General features: G+C 38.4%; 1 protein-coding gene across 1 annotated transcript in view; it reads right to left on the reverse strand.

The window, feature by feature from the left end:
- The window catches only part of cdkal1 (CDK5 regulatory subunit associated protein 1-like 1), a 225,274-nt gene that overhangs the window by 156,363 nt on the left and 48,439 nt on the right, over positions 1-20,472 (reverse strand). The window contains exons 5-6 of the mRNA XM_086079570.1: positions 5,838-5,934; positions 1,096-1,144 (exon numbers count right to left, since the gene is read on the reverse strand). Of these exons, the coding sequence (XP_085935696.1) occupies positions 1,096-1,144; positions 5,838-5,934 (146 nt within the window). The remainder of the gene's footprint in view (positions 1-1,095; positions 1,145-5,837; positions 5,935-20,472) is intronic.

The following is a 20,472-nucleotide window of genomic DNA, read 5'->3' on the forward strand; positions in this document are numbered from 1 at the left end:
TCAACAATTTTCTATGAGCTGGAGCTTCAGGACTTGGTATTAAATTAAAAAACAAGTTTCCTTTTCAAATATTCTTGCGTGATTTGAATGCATGCTTGTGTTCTTTATCCTTTTCAAGAACCAAATATTTTGCAGCCAAATCTAGCGGTGTTACAGTGAGTAGCATGGTTTGCTCTAAAATCCCGTATACACGCACATACACACATATTAGTTTTGTCTTCCTAGAGAACATTTTCCCCACATGGTCTGTCGTTTGTCCCTGTTCTAGTTATAGCAAGCCTACCCAGATATTTTTTCAGCAGTAGTGTACCGCCATTTTCATGGGTGACAATAATGATTAGTGTTGTTCCGATACCGTTTTTGGCCCCGATACCAATTACGATAACCAGTTTTGCAGTATCGGTCGATGCCGATAGCGTTCCGATACCTGGGTTGTTGTTTTTGTCAACATGAAAAAGCTGCCCTGCCATTGGTTCAGAGCATTCAAGGGCCAATAGGATATCCTAGCTTGGCATGCAGTGAACACGTCACACACACATCATTGAGTGTTGTGCACAAGTAAAACACAAGATGCTGCATCCAAAATCCTATATTAGCGTCGGAAATAATAGTATCGGCATGTTACTTGTCAGTACTCCCCGATGCCAATACCACTGTTTTTATGCAGGATCACCCACAGCGTTTAGGAGAGAAATTGTGTTATTATTTTGGTCGCAAATATTTGTATCTTTGCATATCTAGAAGCTCTGTAGTATGTAAACCAATTTATTAGTAGTAGTGGCACCTATTTTTTTGACTCTTCCTCCTCATTCTGTCCACTTACAGACTTTTTTTTTTATTAGCAATTTTTAGCATATGCCGCGGGCCGCTGATAAATTGACAGGAGGCCGCAAATGGCCCCCCGGCATAGTTTGGACACGGATGGATTGTCCAATTAATTTAAATTATAGAAGATGTTTTGATCCTAATTTTTTTCACTTTGTATTGCAACACCGAAGTAACAGGAGTTGGCCCTCTGGATGGCGTCTTCATCAAATGGCAATAACAACACAATGGTGTGCAAATTTGCAGGTCTTTTTGTGTGCGTTCAAATACCTTTAACAGCCTCATCCACCACCTCTACCACTCGATCAATCTGCTGGACCTGAAATACACAAAGGCACACGAAGGTTTATTGATGCCGAGCATTCACACATAAAAAAAAAAAGCCTAATACTGACGGCATAAACACAAGTGATCCATATGACAACAAGCTGTGCAACACAAACACAATGTGCACGGTCAAGTTGAAACTGATGAAATAGATTGTGACTGTGTGCATATATTGGTCGCAATGTGATTAAGAAGATGTATAGAATTTTTAAATGTCACAGAATGTCTGCAGCATTGCTTGGATATAATGCAGATATGGCAATGAGCTGCTAGTGGGGAATATGTGTGACATTGAGTTCCTATCAATGTTTGAGGTGATACCATTAAACAGTACATTTACTTTCCACCTGTAAAAACGTATGTGAGAGAGTGATGGCTGGGGTTTTAAAGTGGCTATTAAACACTTGGAATGTTGCTATATAAATCCCGGTCTGTGGCAATAAGCCATCCTGTGATTGTTATCAGGTAGCAATGTGCATTGTAGTAGCTACATTCGGTATTAAGAGATTGGACTCAACAACAAAGTATGATGACAACAGAGGACAATCTAGACCTGTGATTCTCAAGTGGTGGGTCGTGACCCATTTTGTGTGGATCGCTGACAGCTTGGAAATAATTATGGGGGTCCTCGGTTTATGAGCAGACTGACATGTGACGTGTTGAGATTACGAACGTCATGCAACAAGCTAGTTTGCCTGGTGGCATAAAAATATAGCATCACTTGACACAAGAAGGCACGTTCAGTTTCATAATTACTGAATGTCATTTGATGGACTTGTATTTAATTTCATACATACATACAGTCACATTTCATACAAATATTTACTGTAACAAAATTTTATTTAGCTGGGATAGGCTCCAGCACCTCCGAGTCTGAACAGGATAAGCGATGTTGAAAATGGATGGCTAGATAAACTTTATTTCAAACATGCAATGTTTTTTCCCTCCCTCTTTTCTCATGTTTTCTTTTTTTTCCCAATCTAAGAAAGTCGGGGCACTAATTAGCGAACCATCAGGCTTCCTGTTCTGTCTCCCTCCATTGGTCATTGTTATTTTTCGTGTTTCTTGGACTGATTGTGACAAAGACACATTTTTTTTGTATGTTTACATTAGTGGTGCAACGGATCAACGGCTTGGTTGGTGGGAAAAAAAACAAAAAACAAAAGCACGCATTCATCACAGTCGACACCACTCAGACATGTCAAGGAAGCTGAAACATACTCAACGTGGGGAAAAGTGTTTTAGAAAATAAATGAAGACATAAATCCTAAACTGCTATATTAGACATTTTGAATTGATTTGTTTTATTTAATGGGGAAAAAATATATGAAGGCCAAGTACTATTTATCTTTTATTCTTTTTTTTGATGATCCATTCCGTGACTTTTGTGATCCGTTGCGCCACTAGTTTACATACTTGGCCAATAAATCTGATTCTGATAAGAACAACAACAAAAATCCACAGCATAATTAGCCAATTCTGAAAAGAAGTACAAAATACCGTAGTTAAAACTTTTTTTTTTAAATTATTTTTATTTTATTTAGTTTTTTTTAAGTGAGGTTCCCTTTTGATTACCTTGTAAAATATAATAACAGTAGATGGCAGTATGAAATGTGCACAGTTTGTTAGACAAATATAAAGGACAAGAACAAAGAACATGCAAGCAGTACAAAAAGATGTGCGCTGAGGGGGTTGATGTGTATGTATCTCTTGTTTACAACAATTGCTTACACACTGTAATTCTCTGATTACTAAGCCCTCGCTGCTGTTTGTGTGCGTGGAGATGTGTGATGCATCTTAGATAAAGGATGTGACATGTCTGGTTCAGAGACGTGAAACACTGTGGGCTCGCGTGACTCTGTGTACCTCGCACACAGTTACACTGTCATTCAATTCACAGCAACTTCTGAAAGCAAAACAACAAAACCAACACGGCACATAATCACGCTGCTCATGTGAACAGGAGTGAATGAATTCAAAAGCACTCTTAAGCACCCCCCACCTAGCCGTTAAGAGGATTCACTAAACAAAAATTCACGACTGGTAATTTGAATCTGATTTTCATATACCACCAACTGTCACTACTGTTGTGTGTTTTGATAAGAGGGCACATGAAAGAAGTTTGCGTGCGCCTTGGTCTGTGATTGTTACCATATGTGCCCCTTCATGCGTGTGCGGCGGGTTGCTGTCTGTCCGTTTGTGTGCGCACGTGTGTCGGTATCAATGCAAAATCCAATCTATTCATGACAATAGAAAGCACAGCAGTGGTAAACTTCCCAGCTGTTTCTGCCGCGCCCTGAAGGCATACGCGCACACAAGCTTGTTTATCTGAATGTAATTATATTATACATACATGCCACTTGAATATGATTTGAATGTAATTATCTTACATAGTGGCGTGTTTGCTTAAATGGAACTGCATTATTCATGGCGATGGACATGTAATGTCAAGTTTGAGCCGCTCCCTACTCCCAAACAATATATTTGAAAGTGACAGTAATCACGACTGGACACGAGGTTGCTTGATTTACTGACAATTTCAACAAATTGATTTATTTCATTAACTTTAGCAATTCAATTCCACTTTAAAGTAATTTAAAGTCCCTTGATGAGGTTTATGATTCAACTTTAAAGTAATTATAGCCTCCTTACGAGCAAGGAGATAAAAAAAGGAACGCTTAAAAGATTACCGTAGTTATTTGTTTTATGTAAAATATATCTGTTTGCACCTCAAATAGGGAGAGAAATAACTATTTCCTCATGAGATTATTTGGATGAGCTCAACTGAATAGTGTGCTTTGTCTACCATAGTTATGTAGTCTTTTCATGACAGTCACAGAAGATTGTTGGAATACATTTAGTAATCTTTGGGACACCTAATGAACCAAAAGGGAAAATAAAAGTTAAAGGAAAACATAATAGTGCTGTAATACTGGCTTCAATATTAAAACGCAAGCTCTTCTGTGTCATTTGCCAGTAAATATGTCTTTGTAATAGTAATTCTGCATTATTCGCATTATCAGTACATTAATGCAAAATCTTCGAAATGTGACATCTGTGGAATTTAGCTTAAACTGGTCTGATTCTTTAGTGTGGTTATGCACTACATACTACGTATAGTAGTATATTACTAATCATTCTGCACTGGGTGGAATGAATGAACTGCTGTCTTACGTTTGCATCAATCAATCTAATGAGGATTATATCTCCAGTATGTTATTTATTCCAGTGTTTGCTTTTCAGAGGTTGAAACTTGCAATTCCATTCAGATCTTCAGGATAATGTAAGCATACATCACCCTAATACATGAATGGGCAGAAATGAGAAACAAAACGAGTTATAAGTAGATATAACTAAGTCATTCCATTAATTATTAATATTGTTATGGATAATATTATTGTTATTGATTCTTTGTCAGGACTGTTTGTCTTCATACATCTTTCAAAGAAATAATTTTGATATTCAGAAGAAAAGACTGTCTTGCTTTCATATAATAACACCCTAAGAAATGTCAAGAAAGTGGTTTTCAGTACTGAAATTGTAACTTTCATTTGGGATTAATGACAACAATTAATTAATTAATTAATTAATTAATTAATTATGTAGCATTTTTGACACGATTGGTCAGTTCAGTACACAGCTACATCCCAGTAAAAGAGGATGTATTTATTTAATGCAACTATATTATTTGTTTTGTTTTTTATTCTTTAAAACCAAATCTGTGTATTTTGTTACAGTTCACAATAAAATATGGAAACAAAATTGATTCATCTAAGTCTCATTTTTTTCGTCATTTAAACAGGACATAAAATGACTTTTTGTAGCCACTTTATTTAAAATACGGTTTCATATGTGTTATTCTCCCCATTTGCGTTTCTTTCCATCATATTTCTTTCAATACAGTTGCCCTATTTTCTATTGCCCATCCATATTTATTTCAGTGGTAATGGTCGTGTCTTCTGGGGAGTGCTATTGATTCACTAAACAGCAGGAGGGCCCGAGCGGACCAGACCAGACTCAGTATGCCACCAGCCAGGTGAATGAAATGGTCTGTGATACCTTTAGTGGGTGTATGTAACAGAAAAGTCAACCAAAATATTCTTTATTCACCAAATTTTTAAGACTGTAAGATGCTCCGCAGTATAAGTCGCATTTTTTTTAGCCAATTTATTTATAAAAACCGAGACTAAAGGCTCAGACTGGCATCCAAAATCCCCGTTCCCGCACACCGCCACTCGCTGACTGGTTCAGAATCTCGAAGTATTGTTCAAATTTGCCGTTTGATAATTTAGAGTGCAACAAAAACAGAGCGCAGGAGCCTATATACTAGACTACTATATATTGCAGGACCATATAGTGAATGATGGGTTACGAGAGAGTTACTTCTGCTTCCATTTCTTCTTCTACTCTTTTTGGGCTGTTGGCAAACACTTTTGGTGCATTACCACCATGCCAAAAAGTATTTGCAAATAAAGTCACCACGATTCGGAACAGAGATTTTGTTGATCAGTTTGAGCTCTAAGTTTAGTACCTGTACCTTATATACAAGTCACACTTGAGTAAATGTCACTATGAAACAATTCTGGAAGAAAAATATGGTACTTTAAAAGCTGTGTTTACATTAGGACTCTTACTTCAAACTCATGTTCTCTCGCCAAATGGACATCAAAGTCTAACACACATACCCCTATGATGCTGAGCCCTTTGAGATAGTCCATTCGAGGTTGGGCCTGTGAAACACAGCCAGCTACCACCACCTTCTTCTGTTGCTCCTGTGCTTTTCTGCAAAAAATGGAAACATATTTTATTATTTTCTTCACAAAATTCACAAAAAATAAACACATATAAATAAAGGTCATAAATAATTGGGCCTGTTGACACACTTCACCAAGAATTGAGCTTGAAAGGAAAATTCTGAGTCACTAATCTTCTCATTCAAATGGTTACCAAAATGCCTTAAAGGCCTTCACCTGTCAGTGTTGGTTTCCTGCAACAAGGACACATTTTGGAACATGAATATAAAAAAGGACAGCAAAATTAGGGATGGGTACCAAAGTCTGTACTTTTTTTGGTATGGACCGATTTGAGTTGTACTTATTATTGAATAAATTAACATTTATTACCTTAAGCAAATACAAAAAAAAGTAGCAAAAATTTGTAAGCCCAGGAATCGTGACGAAACCGGTTCAAATGTGAAAGGTACCCATCCCTCAGCAACGTAACCTAATGTTTTTTGTTGTTGCTGTTTTTGTTTTGTTTTTCTGTAGTACAAAATATTACAAGATTAAATGTAAAAACAATTTTGCCCACAACTCAATGGGGAAGAAGGTGGGACGGGGCGGGGGGAGTTGTGGGAGTGTCACCTCCAGTTAGTGGCAGTAAGATTTGAGACACTCGGTCTGTCTGACAAAAGCTTTTGGAGGCGCTGCCCAGACTCCACCATGAATCTTTAATAATGAAGCCTCCTGACAGCTGGAAGTAGAAAGGGAGGGATGAAGGGAGGGATGAAGGGAGGGAGGGGGTGCATGAATGTGAGGGAGGAATTAAGAGGACGGAGGAGGAGGAGCAATAAAACTGGATGCAAACTGTCAGTTGTGTTTTGGTTCACAGCGTGTTTGTATTCTTCAGCAAAACAAAGATAGCGAGGTGGAGGAGGTGGGTGTGCGAGTGTAGCGAAAAAAAAAGAAAAAAGAACATGTTGAAAGACGACAAACAATCCAGTTCAGAGCAGTAACGTGCAAAAGCACAGTGGACGAAAGTAAATGTCCATAAGAGATGATTGTCATGTTGTAGTTAGGTTCATTTTAGCATCTCTTCTATTTCAACTTACAGTGTATCATCCATTTCTGCACATTAAAAATGCTTGTAAGACATGCTTAACAGGGGAAAAAACTGAAGCACGTGAAAACAAAGACTCTATTCTGGATCTAGCTTCTATTGATCTTGAGCTGTGCACAAAGTGTAAAGCTCACATCAAAACCACTGCTTTCTTATTTTCCTCCTCCATTGAGGAAGGCTGACTGATATGAAGGGGGCACTCTGGCTGCTGGATGATAAAACTGAGCAGACAGCCATATATGCATAAAGGGTTGGGATTTTTTCTAAATTACATTCTAACATCCAAGGTTGAGCAGTTTGTTCCGTGACACTAGTTAACCGTTTTTTTTTTTCATTGAAAGTAATGAAAACCTAAAATATCTGTTCAATGGGCCATCATCAACTGTGGTCATCATCAATAACAGTATTAACCGCCCAAAATATATTTTAAGTAAGTCATATTTTTATAGACAGGAAAATAAAAAGTTCAATACTGAACAGCTCCCAAAATGTTAACAAATGGATACGTTTTGTAATACTACATATTCACTATGCTCAATGGAACTAGAAAAAATGAAAACATTTTAGCATACATTGTGTCTATGTACAGTAATTTCTGGACTATAAGGCGCACCTGACTATAAGCCGTGCTAGCTAAATTTAGGGAATAATCGAGTTTGTTACACATATAAGCCGCAGCCGACTGTAAACCGCAGGTGTTTTAATGTTATCACACCGGGGTCCCGCAACTTTCTTTTCCATAATTGGGGCGCAAATTGTCTCGCTCTCGTTCTGTCTCTCCTACTGCATTTGGGCTCACTTGGTTTGTTTTGCTCTGCTTGACGCTCGTGCGCTTCGTTTATAGTGCTCCCCATTGTGATCTGATGGTTTAGCCGCACCTTTGTATTAGCCGCAGAGTCGATTGAAAATGAAAAAAGTAGCGGCTTAAAGTCCAGAAATTACTGTAGTAATATATGTAGTATCATACCCATTGCAATGTAAATTAGGGATGCACGATATTTCCATAAATCCCGATTACCGATAACCAGAGGTGGGCATTCTGTCACTATTGACATTTTTCTGACAAATGACGACAACAATTTTTTTTTTTTTTTTTTTTTTTAAATGACAGATTTAGAACTGTCGGAAGAGGGTTTTCATCCATCAGCATAATCGTCAGTCTGTCATTGACAGACCCCTGACTGACAAATGACGGACTGACGGACAGTACTGACGGAATACCTACCTCTGACTATTGGTCATAAAATAGTGGTGACAGATGATGATGATGATGATGGAAACGTGGTTAAAATAAAACAATGGCTCGATGGACTGGTGTGGCTTAAAAAAAATGGTGGACCGACAATGACGGAAGGGTGCCCAGGGCACTGACGAATGACGGACCAGCAACATTTTGTAAAATGCCCACCTCTGCCGATAACCAAAAAGAGCTGACAGAGTTAAGTCCTCCTCGCCAGTAACTGGCTTTACAAAGGAGAGATGTAACGATAACGGCAATGTCGTGATGTCGTGATATCGCGATACTAAAACTCACACAATATCGTCGTCAGGTCACGATATTAAAAGCAGCACAACTGTTAAAAAAAGTCAAGTTGATTTCCATTTGTTCCCAATATTAAGTTTTATTAGAGACTGTATGGTGGTTTATATGCATTGCTGTTATGTACAAAAGCACAATAGTGTGCTTTTTTTTTTGTATGAGCTTTTTTTTTTTTTTTTTTTTACAATATTGTGACATTTTTTAATGTTTTTTATTTTATTTTTTTAAATCACCAACCTTCCCACAATATTGTGAGCTTCATATCGTGACAATATCGTAATGTGATGTTTGGATATCGTTACATCTCTATTGCATTGTGACGGTTTTACATGTCGTTTGTAGTTTGCAGTAGTTTGTCCCATTGTGTTGCCAAGAGGTCTCTATGTATCCGGTTGTCACATGTAACGGTTATTTCATGCTGTGCTAAGCCAATACTAAAAAGACACACACACACACAAAACACTATTGGTCTGCGCTCCAGAAAGTTCTTGCCAAAAGGTTATCAGCTATTTAGTGTTTGCTCTTCTTTTCATGTGGACTGAAATAAACGAGTCCTTGAAATATGCACTTTTGAGTTACTTGTTGACTTTTGAAAGGCATAAAACTTGACTGTACTCCTTGGAATGATTTTTGCTTTAAAAGCACTGCTCTATCATTCTATCCTCAATATCACAATATAGCACATTTGTATCATTGATGTTATCTGAACAACTACAACATCAAATGTTGAGACACTTTTAACTCATTTGGGTTGGTTCCCCAAATGTACAACCTTAGGGCTGTTCATATCTGGAGCTTCCACTTTAATTACAAAATGGTGACTAGAAGAAAGTGAAATGCTTACTGAAGCGAGGAAAGCCTGACAGTAAACAATGTAGCTGTAGCCGAGAAGCTTGTTCTCTTGACAATGCTCGTCATGAAGGACTCACTCTCTCATCACACACACATAGTAGAGGTACGTCTGCATAATTCACACCATCTCCTGCCAAAACGTGCCAAACATTCTTATAATACGATACTTGCTCCCTTCCCATAGACATCCCTGACACAGCGAGTAAGCAGGCAGCACCAGAATCATTGTCAATCACCTCGAGAGGAACAGGCCAGTCTCGATGCATACCGTTCCTGAATGGGATGAGCCGGAATGGGTTTATGCGATGCAGTTGCTGTGGTGATACTTTTGAGCCCAACCAAGCATTCACTTCCAGTGACCCGGGCCAGAGCAGATGTCTCAGAAGATCACAAGACAAGGTGTGTGTCCGTGCTTCTATGCGAGTGTTTGTGTGCAGACAGGCCTATTTCCTTGGCATTGCGCCCTAAACGTCTTCAGCCCCCGTCAACTTTGCGTTGCTGCTCTCCATTGCCTGAAGACCACACGCATCCATGCGCACCCACACATGGTATTAACAAACCACATGCCTTAAACATACTGTACAAGCACATACTAAGAATCACGGATGGCGATGTAACAGCCTATGCATAGATGTATGACCTCTGTGGTACGTACAGTATGTATGTATGGTAAGGAGGGATATGCTGTACATACTGGTTTTTAACAGCTGAGTGGACACAGTGAATCAGTCAAATTAGACCAGACTAAATGTCTAACTCAATTGATCAGGTTGACTTGGATAAGCCCTTACTGTAAATACAATGTTGAACCACTCAAGGCAAAAGCATAGTGCATGACCTATATAGAAGATTCGCCTATGCTGTAAGAAAATCTAAAGTGAAAAAGCCAAACATCTGAAAGGAATCTACTGATACAAAAATGACGGCTTGCTAATTGCTAAAAGTTCAAACAAGCACCCCCCTGACATGTTTTTTTTGCTGTTGCTGTTTTTTCTTAAGATGAGTTTGTGCATATGAGTTATGCCCTTTCAACGACTCATCCGGCTGTCTGACACGCCTCAACCATTTAGGAATACCTACATAGTGGGGAACCACATGAGTTCATTATGCACCGAGCCAACCATATGTTACTTCTGTCGTGTAAGCTCCAAAGTCAAAGGCCCCTTGAGTTTTACAGTTTGTACTTTGACCAAAACTTTCTTGAAAAATACCTTCAGCAAGAGTGAGTAGTATCATTTCATAGTAGTTCAATTATTTTTAAAGTTGCATAAGAGTTGTGAATGTTCAAATATTAAGATAGTTTTTTAGCTGTAAATTTGTATTCATAGTAAAATGTTTTGCGAAGTCATCAGTTTAAAGTAGCACAAATGAGCATTTGGTTTTTGTTGATTATGGCGGCACCTTTGGACAAAAGCAGTATTGTTTTCACTTGAATTTCCCTTGAAAGAACCACATTTCCCATGAGGCCAAGCCCATATCATCGTGAAATCCGGATGTCCAATATTACACACAAACGGCTGGGCTCCCCCCAGTACCTCCTTTCCCGCGATGCATTCACAAGCATTCGTAAACAAGAAAGAACACAAATTTTGAGTTTGGTGTGGCTCGTCGGGTCGCGAACTATCAAGCTGATGGTTATTTATTGCTTCCACGTAATTTTCCAAAAGCTAACATTAGCATAATTATTTTTTATTTGAGCATGGAAAGCTACCTACTAAAAAGAGCAGTCCCCGCAATGGCAGCATCGTTTGGAAATCCCCCGTCTTTCGCCTGGCCAGAGTGAAATCCTGTACTGTGCTTTTAACCACATCCAGGTAGGCTTTTTATCATCATTATTATTCTCGCCTCAGACAAAAATCTTAATTTCTTGGGGTGTTTTTTAGCTTTAGCATGATAACAGTAATCGCGCGTAAGTGTTTCACTCGACTTCCGTCAATGCCGTAAAGCAGACTGCACGTTTGTAGTTTTTTTGTGGGTGGCAGAGTTCCCACCATCCACCTCAAAGCCAGTAAAAATGATACAGACCCTCTCAAGCCATGACAAAGGTTTCATTAATCGAGCTGTAAGTCAATGTTTCATCAGCAGAATTATGAAAATATAAATTGAAGGTTCAAATCCTATTTAGTGTTGCTTTAATGCTAAAACTGATCTATTAATTTCCCTTTTCATAAGAACCTATATTAAATTTGAAAGAATCGACAAGTCTTCTGTAAAAAAAAATTCAAAAGTTCATACTAAAAACAACGGAGTACATACTGTGCTATGCTAAATCATGGTATGTATGCTTCTTTCTTACCAACTCCATATCTCTTTCAACACAGAATATGTAACGTTTATATTGATATTACGGTAGTCCAAATTCAAGTTTGATGTTTTCAACGTCTACTTGTTTCTCTTTACAAGAAGACAGGGTATTTTTACTGATGAAAATCATGAAATAGTGTACTGTCAATTTCGAATTTAACATTTCATACTTTTAAAACAAGCGAGTGTCATTCAGAAAACAAACAGGTTTGTTCAGAGAAAGGAGTCTTAGGGAAATGTTCTGTCATCCAATGTGTTTCACATTAAAAAAAAAAGCAGCTGTTCATAACCCACTGGAAGCACAAAGCAGGAATTTGAAGCTGCTTGTATAGCTGGTCTTAGAATGTCTCGATCCAAAGTGTTTAAGCCATCCATAAATTATATTTCGGCCACCCCTAAATAAGTCCCACAAGGAGAAAAGTTTGCAGTAGGCCTAGACCATTTTTCAAGGAATTCTATTTATTGATGACTGCCTAACTAGTTTGAATGGTCAAGATGGATGGCATTCTGGATGGTGAATAGGCGCCCACCATGTCCCAACAGGGGCACAGCACCAGCATGGAGGTGGTAAAGTGATGTTGGGGCAGGAATGAGAGTGAGATGGTAAGCCCCTTAAGGTTGCCTAAAGGTGTAAAAATGACCTCTGCAAAATATGTAAAGCTTCTAACTGACCATTTAAATGCTATGGTAAAAAAAAAAAAACATTATTATAATAATAACAATAAAACAGTGTGTCTTCCAGTGTGTGTGTGTCTTCCATATTCCTAAAACTTTAGAATACAGTGTACACTGTATTTTATATTTAAGTAGTTTTTCTTTGATTTTTTAAATGTCTCTCCTTTTCCTTGTCCTTGCGCCTGTGTCTCATCTCCTAGCTCATCCGCTCATTTGCACTCCGACAGTCGTTTCTGGCTAAGTTGACAGTGAGCCAGCCAATCAGCACACTCCTGACCTCCCTGCATTAGCGTAAGCAGCGAGAGGCAAGGTTAAGTACCCATCAAGCCTCAGTAATTAAGATATGAGCTGGTGTGTGTAAGTGTGCAATACAAGTAAAAAAGGGCAAGAGTCACATTTTGTCTTTTACTTCTTATACTACTTTTGACATCGTAACAAACTTTGCTGGCTTCGCCATCTAAAGCTTTGTCATTGCCCCAATTTCAATGCCACAAGGGATCCTGTTACTCACTCAAATATGTGTACGGTACTTACTTTTTCTTTAGCTATATGTCTATTTCTGTAATGTTTTATTCATGTTTCAATATTTGTTTTGTGTCTGTTTTCCAGCAGCAAGAGATGAATCATCAGTGATTGACAGAATAGATGATAAATGTAGAGAAACACACTGTCCCATATATAAAGATTATAGTTTCTCTAGGGGGAATAAGTTTACAAACTAAAACGCCTGACAAACTCTTCGCCTACGGGATTCCACTACAAGCTAGATCAATAAAAGCTGTTTATGACCCACTTAATTACGTAGGGTCATAATGTAGTTTTTTTTAGAAAACAATGCTGAAATACATGTAATTATAAAATAAGTTGGACTTTCCTTTAATAAGATAAAACTGGGGGCAGAAACATTTGTACATCAGAAAGAGTCTGTGTGTTGGTTAAACAGAACAAAAAGTATTATGTATCAAGTCTGTTCGGGAGATTTTTTTAATCAAACAATATTACATGTGTAATAAAGCAAAATAAAGTTAAATGAGAAACATAGAAACTGATTCTCTTTTCGGTGAAGGATGCACAACTAGCAAAACTAAAGGAACACTTGAAAATGCTACTCTCCTTGTTGATTTTGTTCACCAGTAAACCCTAAACCTATGTCTTGTATTTGACAGAAAAAAAAATTATTTTATTTTTCCAATATAGAAGGGTTCGGTGAATGCGCATAGGAAACAGGTGGGTTTCAGTACCTCCAACAAGGTTAAGAACCACTGGCATAAAAGGAATGAAGAGGAAGACAGCACAGAGGAAGTAAGAAGGAGGGTTATGATTGAGAGATGTGAGAGATTTGAAAGAAGCATCTGGAATTTATTTCCTCTCCAACACATGGGCAACAAATTGGCAGAATGTGTAGTGGCTATAATGACTTGTCGAGAAAAAAGGTGAATGTTTTTGGAAAATGTGTTCAATAGTTTTGTATGTGTTATAAACATGGATGTTCAATTTTATAGGTTCCACAGTATTAAGAAAATATACAAGAATATATCAGGAGCAACAGTCAGTGAATGCTGTTAAACTGACACCAGGTGCTGGTTTTCTTAATGATCTGGCAAACCTTGTACTATATCTGGCACTGGCGCACTGAATCATTTGGAGGCTGGCAAGCACACCAAGGTGGCGGAAACTATGTGACAGCAGGTTGTTCACATAAAGGCCAAAGCCTTGTAGGCATGTGTGTGATTTTTGTAATAGCCAGGCCTTCCAATGACATAAAATCAGTCATTCACTCAAAATTCTGAAAAAAAGATAAATGCACGAGATGATGGGTGTTGGCAGAAAAGTATCGATTACTGGTTGCTTGAATACCAAAACAACTGGTTGAATTCCGCATCATACTGTTGGCACAAAGCACAATCCACGTCTATAGCCTAAAAGTAATGCAGTAAAAAAAACGGAAAAAAAACGTCTGTTTAAAAAGAGCAGTCCAGCACTTCATGATAATTTTATAGACAGTAATGATTTTTATATTAAACATTGTATTCATATTGTAAAACAAAAGGCCATCTAAAGAATAGATGAACATAAATTAAGGTTTCAAACGAAGACTTCTGAATGATTAGTCTTTGAGAAATGTTTATGCAATTAGAATGTTTTACAGTATAAACTATTAGAGCTGGTTAGTCTCATATAGTTGTGTTTGTTTTGCAGTTATTCAAATTTAGCACTATTGCAGTCAATAAAGAACTGACTTGAATCTGTGTTTTACATATTCCCACCAATCTGCTGCGTGATCAATAAATCTGTAATGTCTATTTTATGGCAAATTTGCATGGTCTTTCCTTCAACAAGAGATAGATTGTGGCAAATTGTCAAAAAGGAGGGACTAAAAAAAATATTTCATAAAACAGTAAATTTTTGGAAAAAATGCATACTTGGTCTGTCATAAAAACAGATGACGCGGGAAAGAAAAAATAAGACAGAAAGGAAAAGGAAAGAAAAGGGTGCACTGCCCACATGAGCATTCAGATAGCAATATTCACAAAAATGCAATACTCGCTCAGTCAATGTAAGAAACAAGAGAAGTGAATCCTGCCAGGTTTGAGTTCTGGAGACTACCATATGGACCCCACAGCCTAAGGCTGAGGTTTGAAATAACAACTGTGGAGAGAAAAGTATAAGAAGACATTTGAGCATGAGAAAACAAGCACAACACGGAACTAAATATTCAACATCAAACAATGGGGTTGTAACCGCGAATGATTCTCCAAATCCTAAATGAACCACATTGGTATCCTCCCGAGGCCAAACTGGTTGACCAAGGAAATGTATTTAAATACCAGTCCCTAACCTGTATATTTAAATGTCAGCATTTGTCAGATTAAACAGGTGAGGTCACAGGGTGAGCTAAAGCTACCCCCAAAGAGACCAACAAAAGTGTGTAAGCATTTGCACTATGCATTATGTAAAAATCCATGCCATTACCGGTACCTCCTGCGTCTTTACAAGACATGCCAGAGTGAGTCCAAAGGCGTGTGTGTGAGTGTGTTGATCCCTAAGTGGAGAGAACTACAAATCCTTACCAGGCTGACAGAGGTGAAAGGGCATTTTTGGTTGAATGAGTCGATGCAAAGTTAGTTCAAGCATAAACAACCATGATTGGTTTCAAGATCATGAATTATTACATACGAGCGTTTGTTAAAGTGGAATGGCACATGCTCAGTGACCTGGGATGCATCAACAATCTTGGAAAATCACATTTTTTCTCAGCTCACACAAACATAAAATGCCAATGTTGTCATAACTAAAAAGCTAACCAATTACAGTAAGTTCTGGACTATAAGGCGTACCTGACTATAAGCCGCGCTAGCTAAATTTGGAGAATACTCGAGTTTGTTACACATATAAGATGCACCCGACTATAAGCCGCATGTGTTTTAATGTTACCGCACCGGGTTCTCGCTACTTTTTTTGTTTTTTTGTTTCACTTTAATCCCAGGGACCCGAAGCAAGGGTTTATAATAAGAATATAACAATAAAATGAACGAACAATTGGCTTTCTGTTTTTTTGTAATTTAGTGTTTATTTCTTAAATTCACATTGTGTATAACAGCAACTGTATATTTGTGTCTAGAAGCAAAGCTAATTCGAAACAAATAAAAATAAGATATATTCTTCTAATGTACTGTAAATGAAGAACATTTATTGTGCAGACCTCAAAAGTCAAAATCAAATCTCAGAATTCTATAGTGAAAAAAATAAATAATAAAATTACCGATATTATAAATACTTTATACTATTTGTATATTATTCATTCATTCATTTTCCAAATCACTTCATATTTATTTATTTATTTATTTTACAGGCCACTCATCCTGGCTGACGTAGCGTAACGTAATTCATTTCCGTTTCTGGTTCATGTAGAATAAGTAGACTTTCTCTCCAGAACACTTATTAATTTGCCTGCTAGTTTTGTTGTTCAAAGTTGGATGTTCTCCACTTCAACGCTGTTCCAGCCAGATGACGGTGGAAAGTGGATTTGATCACCCCAAACACTTTATTTTGGTGTTAAAGGAGAAGTCAACCCCCCCACAAATTATTCACAATAATATATTCTATGCAGCCCCACTAGTCTAAATAAGGTATTCTGGTTAATATTGTGTTAGTGGAATAAGAGTTAAGCAGCAAAATCCAGCAGTTTTTATCAATTTCAAAAGGTGGCCATTTTGCCACGTGCTGTCGAGTGAAAATGGCATCACAGTTGCTCAGGTCTCAGGTAAGAACCAATCACAGCTAAGCTTCAGAAAACAGGTGAGCTGTGATTGGTCATTGCTTGAGCCCTGAGCAACTCTGATGTCCTCATCAGTCGACAGCAAGTGGCAAAATGACCGCCCCATGAGATGGAAAAAAACGGCTGGATTTTGCTTTGTAACTCATATTCCACAAATTTAATATTAATCAGAATCTCATGTTTAGACTAGTGAGGTCATATATAACATATTATTGTCAAGAAATGTTTAAGTTTGAATTCCTCTTTAAACGCACTTGCCGTATCAGTCTTGTGTTAGCTTAGCAAATAGTCTGGCTTCTCCATCTTTCCTCTGAATCCCTTCATGAAAACGATACTTGTCAGATGTGTATCTTAATCAGTGCCATGGAGGTGATAATTACTGACTCAGGAGCGAGCCTGTAACGTGTTTAGCCACACTAGTAGCCAGCGAAGCTACATTGATAGCTAGCTGGTTGTGACATAAGTAGTACAAGCTTCTCTCGACCACCTACTTGCCGTGTGTAGGTGACAAACTCGTCATCTGTGATTCTCAGTTAAGCTATTCAATGAGTTTTAATGAGGCGCAAAACGCAAATTTTGACTTGCAAACCATATGAAATCGCCTATTTCAAGCCTCGCGTATGGAAGCAGATTTGTGAATACATGTAGAGCAGCAATGTTTGGGGAGGATGCAGACTATACGGAGTTTCATAAAGCAACAACGTCTTAACAATCATTCAGGCTATTAATTTCCCCGGCTGATGTATTCTCCCCAGCGCAGCCTCAAGTAGCTCCTCGGTGGCTCATCAGTCTCTCTAAAAGTCCTTCTCATTTGACCACAGAGGCTTATTTATCCTAAATAACAGCCATTTAAAAGCCAAGGACACAGTGTGCACAAAGTAAACTGTCTGATTAAATTTCTATGCAGAATCCCATTACTTGTTGATGTTTAAAAAAATAAATAATTAAATAAAGTACCTCTTTACCCCCATGTGTACAACTGCTTGAGCTGACACCAATTAAAAGGAAGGTTCAAGGCGAGGTTTGAAGGGTGGTGAACTGTTTGGGAAGAAAATTGCTAAATTAGGATTTGGTGATTATTTTTTTCTATGCATTTGGCTTGTTAAAAGAAAATTTCTTTTAGTTGGAGATTATTAAAGCAGTCTCCCCTTTTCTTTGTTGACCCAAATCTCTTTCATTCAGTAAGTTGAATAAACAAGCTGCTTCTGTAGGCTTCAAATCAAATTAAATGAAATGAATTAAAACTCAATTTACGATACATTTTCATCATACATCATCATACTTTCAAAATGTAATTGAAAGGATTTGAAGAAAAAGGTCAACCAAAGTGCCTCAGCCGCAAAATAAGTGATTTTATTTTGTAGTGTCCAATTAGTATTTAAGAATTTGTGTTTCTTTTATTTCTTTCACCTACCTATTCTACCACCATGTGCCGTCTTTTGTAAAACATAAATCTCTACAAACTATTTGCTGTACCGCACATGAAGTCTCACTAATTAACTTCACCGATTATTACCGGTCCTATCTCATTACAGCAAAAGGTCCTTTATGTCTTCAAAACCAATTAAGTCCAGTACAATGTTATCAATTAGAGTAGGCTGAGTTTTTATGGGTCTGTATATTAGGAGTAAAAACGACAGGATTTATGTAAAAACTGTTTAATCAGATTTTTTTCCCACTTTGTTTATTGGCTGTTTATACTATAAAATAATTGGCAAAGAAAACAATTATATTTCTTAATTTTTGATTTGCATATTCAAAAAGAAAAGACTATGTAGATTATACTCTATCTCACGTAGTTACATATTAAGGCCTCTATACACCAATCCGACGTCAGCCAATGTGACCAACGCCTACCGCCTGGAGCCTCCACCTAACGATCGGCACGTCATGCCGGAAATACACACCGCAAAAATCAGACACTGACGCTGACTATTAAGTACCTTCTACGCATGCGTGAGAAGTAAAACCTCTCCATACCATCGGTGGCAGTAGTCACTACCGTATTCCTCAATGTTACGGGGGCAGGATATAAAAACGTAAACAAAGCATACCACTATTTTTTTCACTCACATTGTATTCCCACACAAAGTACACCCTGTTAGTTATAAGATTCACTTTATGATGCCCTGGAGACATCATGAGAGATGTAACCAGGGATCAGAACCCCTTCCCTAGGCAGCCCAGCCTAGGTTGATCAGGCCCTAAGCTTGTGCCCAGGTAGCACTACCCTACTCGCCACGTCTCTCCTCTCATGATCCACAGCCACCTCAATGCCACCTCTACTGCATCAGTGACCAACTTGATGGCCTTACGCTGGCTGGCTCCTGTGATGCACAGTATACGATAGGGCCTGCAGAGGGATTGGCTCGCAAATCTTTGGGCATCCCATTTTGATGGGTTGGCAACTTGGTACCTTGCCTGCCACCCATTGCTCCTGTACTCCTCCACTAACTCGGTGTATTTTGTCCTCTTTTTCTCATGGGCCTCCTCCATACGATCCTCCCATGGCACTGTGAGTTTCAGGACAATTACTTGTTTGGCTGCCACTGCTGTGAGGACGATTTCTGGCCTTAATGCCCTCAGGCTCTTTACAGTACAAAAGTAAATCCTACCTACCTGGTATATCTAGTTGTGTCTCCATGCCTTCATCACTATCCAAATACCCTTAAACGGTAATGCCATACAGTGCTGTTAACTCTTGAACCATAGTGATGAATTCATCTTCTCGACCTTCTGTTCAGACAGACATGATCAATTCTGTCCAAAATGAACGAAATTGTAAAGACTTTCCATTGCTTACTGTTTATCCGCATTTGCCACTTCCTGTTCTTGCCCCTTGCGCTGATTTGCTAGCTAACAGCCAATCAGAGTGATCAAATATCACAACGGTCCCCCGCCGCCAATAACGCCCCTCAGACGCTCCGCCAAAGGCTCCAACGTTACGACGGTGCTTTATATATTCATCAGACGGGGCATACCGATGCCCGGCCATTTTCCAACTTGACGTCGGATTGGTGTATAAAGGCCTATACATGCATTGTGGACTAACAAAATTGTATATACATTTAGTTTAATAGTTTCAATGAAACTTTCTGGGAAAAGTGCACTCTACATAACACAATTGCATGTCAATGTCACTGCTGAGCTACAATGATATTCAGACAGCCACGAAAGGGAGTAGCCCATATACCACATGTGGCCTGATTTCCCCACAGCAATATTCCTTCCTTGTATAACCAGCTATCTGTCTGTTTGTTTATAGCACCTCAGAGGTTAAGGACTGCCCCGGGTACATTAAAGCACCAACCCAATGACCTCGTGCCTTCCAGAGGTTGGCATCTTGCTGCGTATGTGCCTGTGCTTCCCATACAGTACATGCACCTATGGCCAAGTTGAAGGCCTTGGGCTTCTGTCACTCCAAATATTGTTTGGTTAAATTGTTTCTTGGCTTGGTTGCAGCATCTCCATCTGCGTTCTTCGAAAATAAGAAACAAGTCCGGCTAAAGCATTAACCAAAAGCTTTAAAGCCATATTAACAGTAAATGCATGTGGGTTCATGGCTCTGTCGCAGGGATTGTAATTTCTTTGCAGTAATCAAGAAGTTAGTCATTACCTCACTTTTGACTTCGTCATATCCCCCCGCCTAATGTTTACGTTGAACCCATCATGCTGCCATTTATTTCCATTTCTATCACATCTTCTGCTTCTCTTTCACTGTGCTCATGACATCTACAAACCCCCCTCGAGGTTTCAGCATAAGCCATTCAAAGGTCAAAAGTTCTACTGTCATTTTACATGACTTAATGTATATCAAGCACGTCTGGAAGCT

The sequence above is a fragment of the Leptonotus elevatus genome, chromosome 6 (assembly GCF_054856555.1).
Source record: "Leptonotus elevatus isolate MCC_2025b chromosome 6, RoL_Lele_1.0, whole genome shotgun sequence".
In the NCBI taxonomy this organism is placed as follows: Eukaryota; Metazoa; Chordata; class Actinopteri; order Syngnathiformes; family Syngnathidae; genus Leptonotus; species Leptonotus elevatus.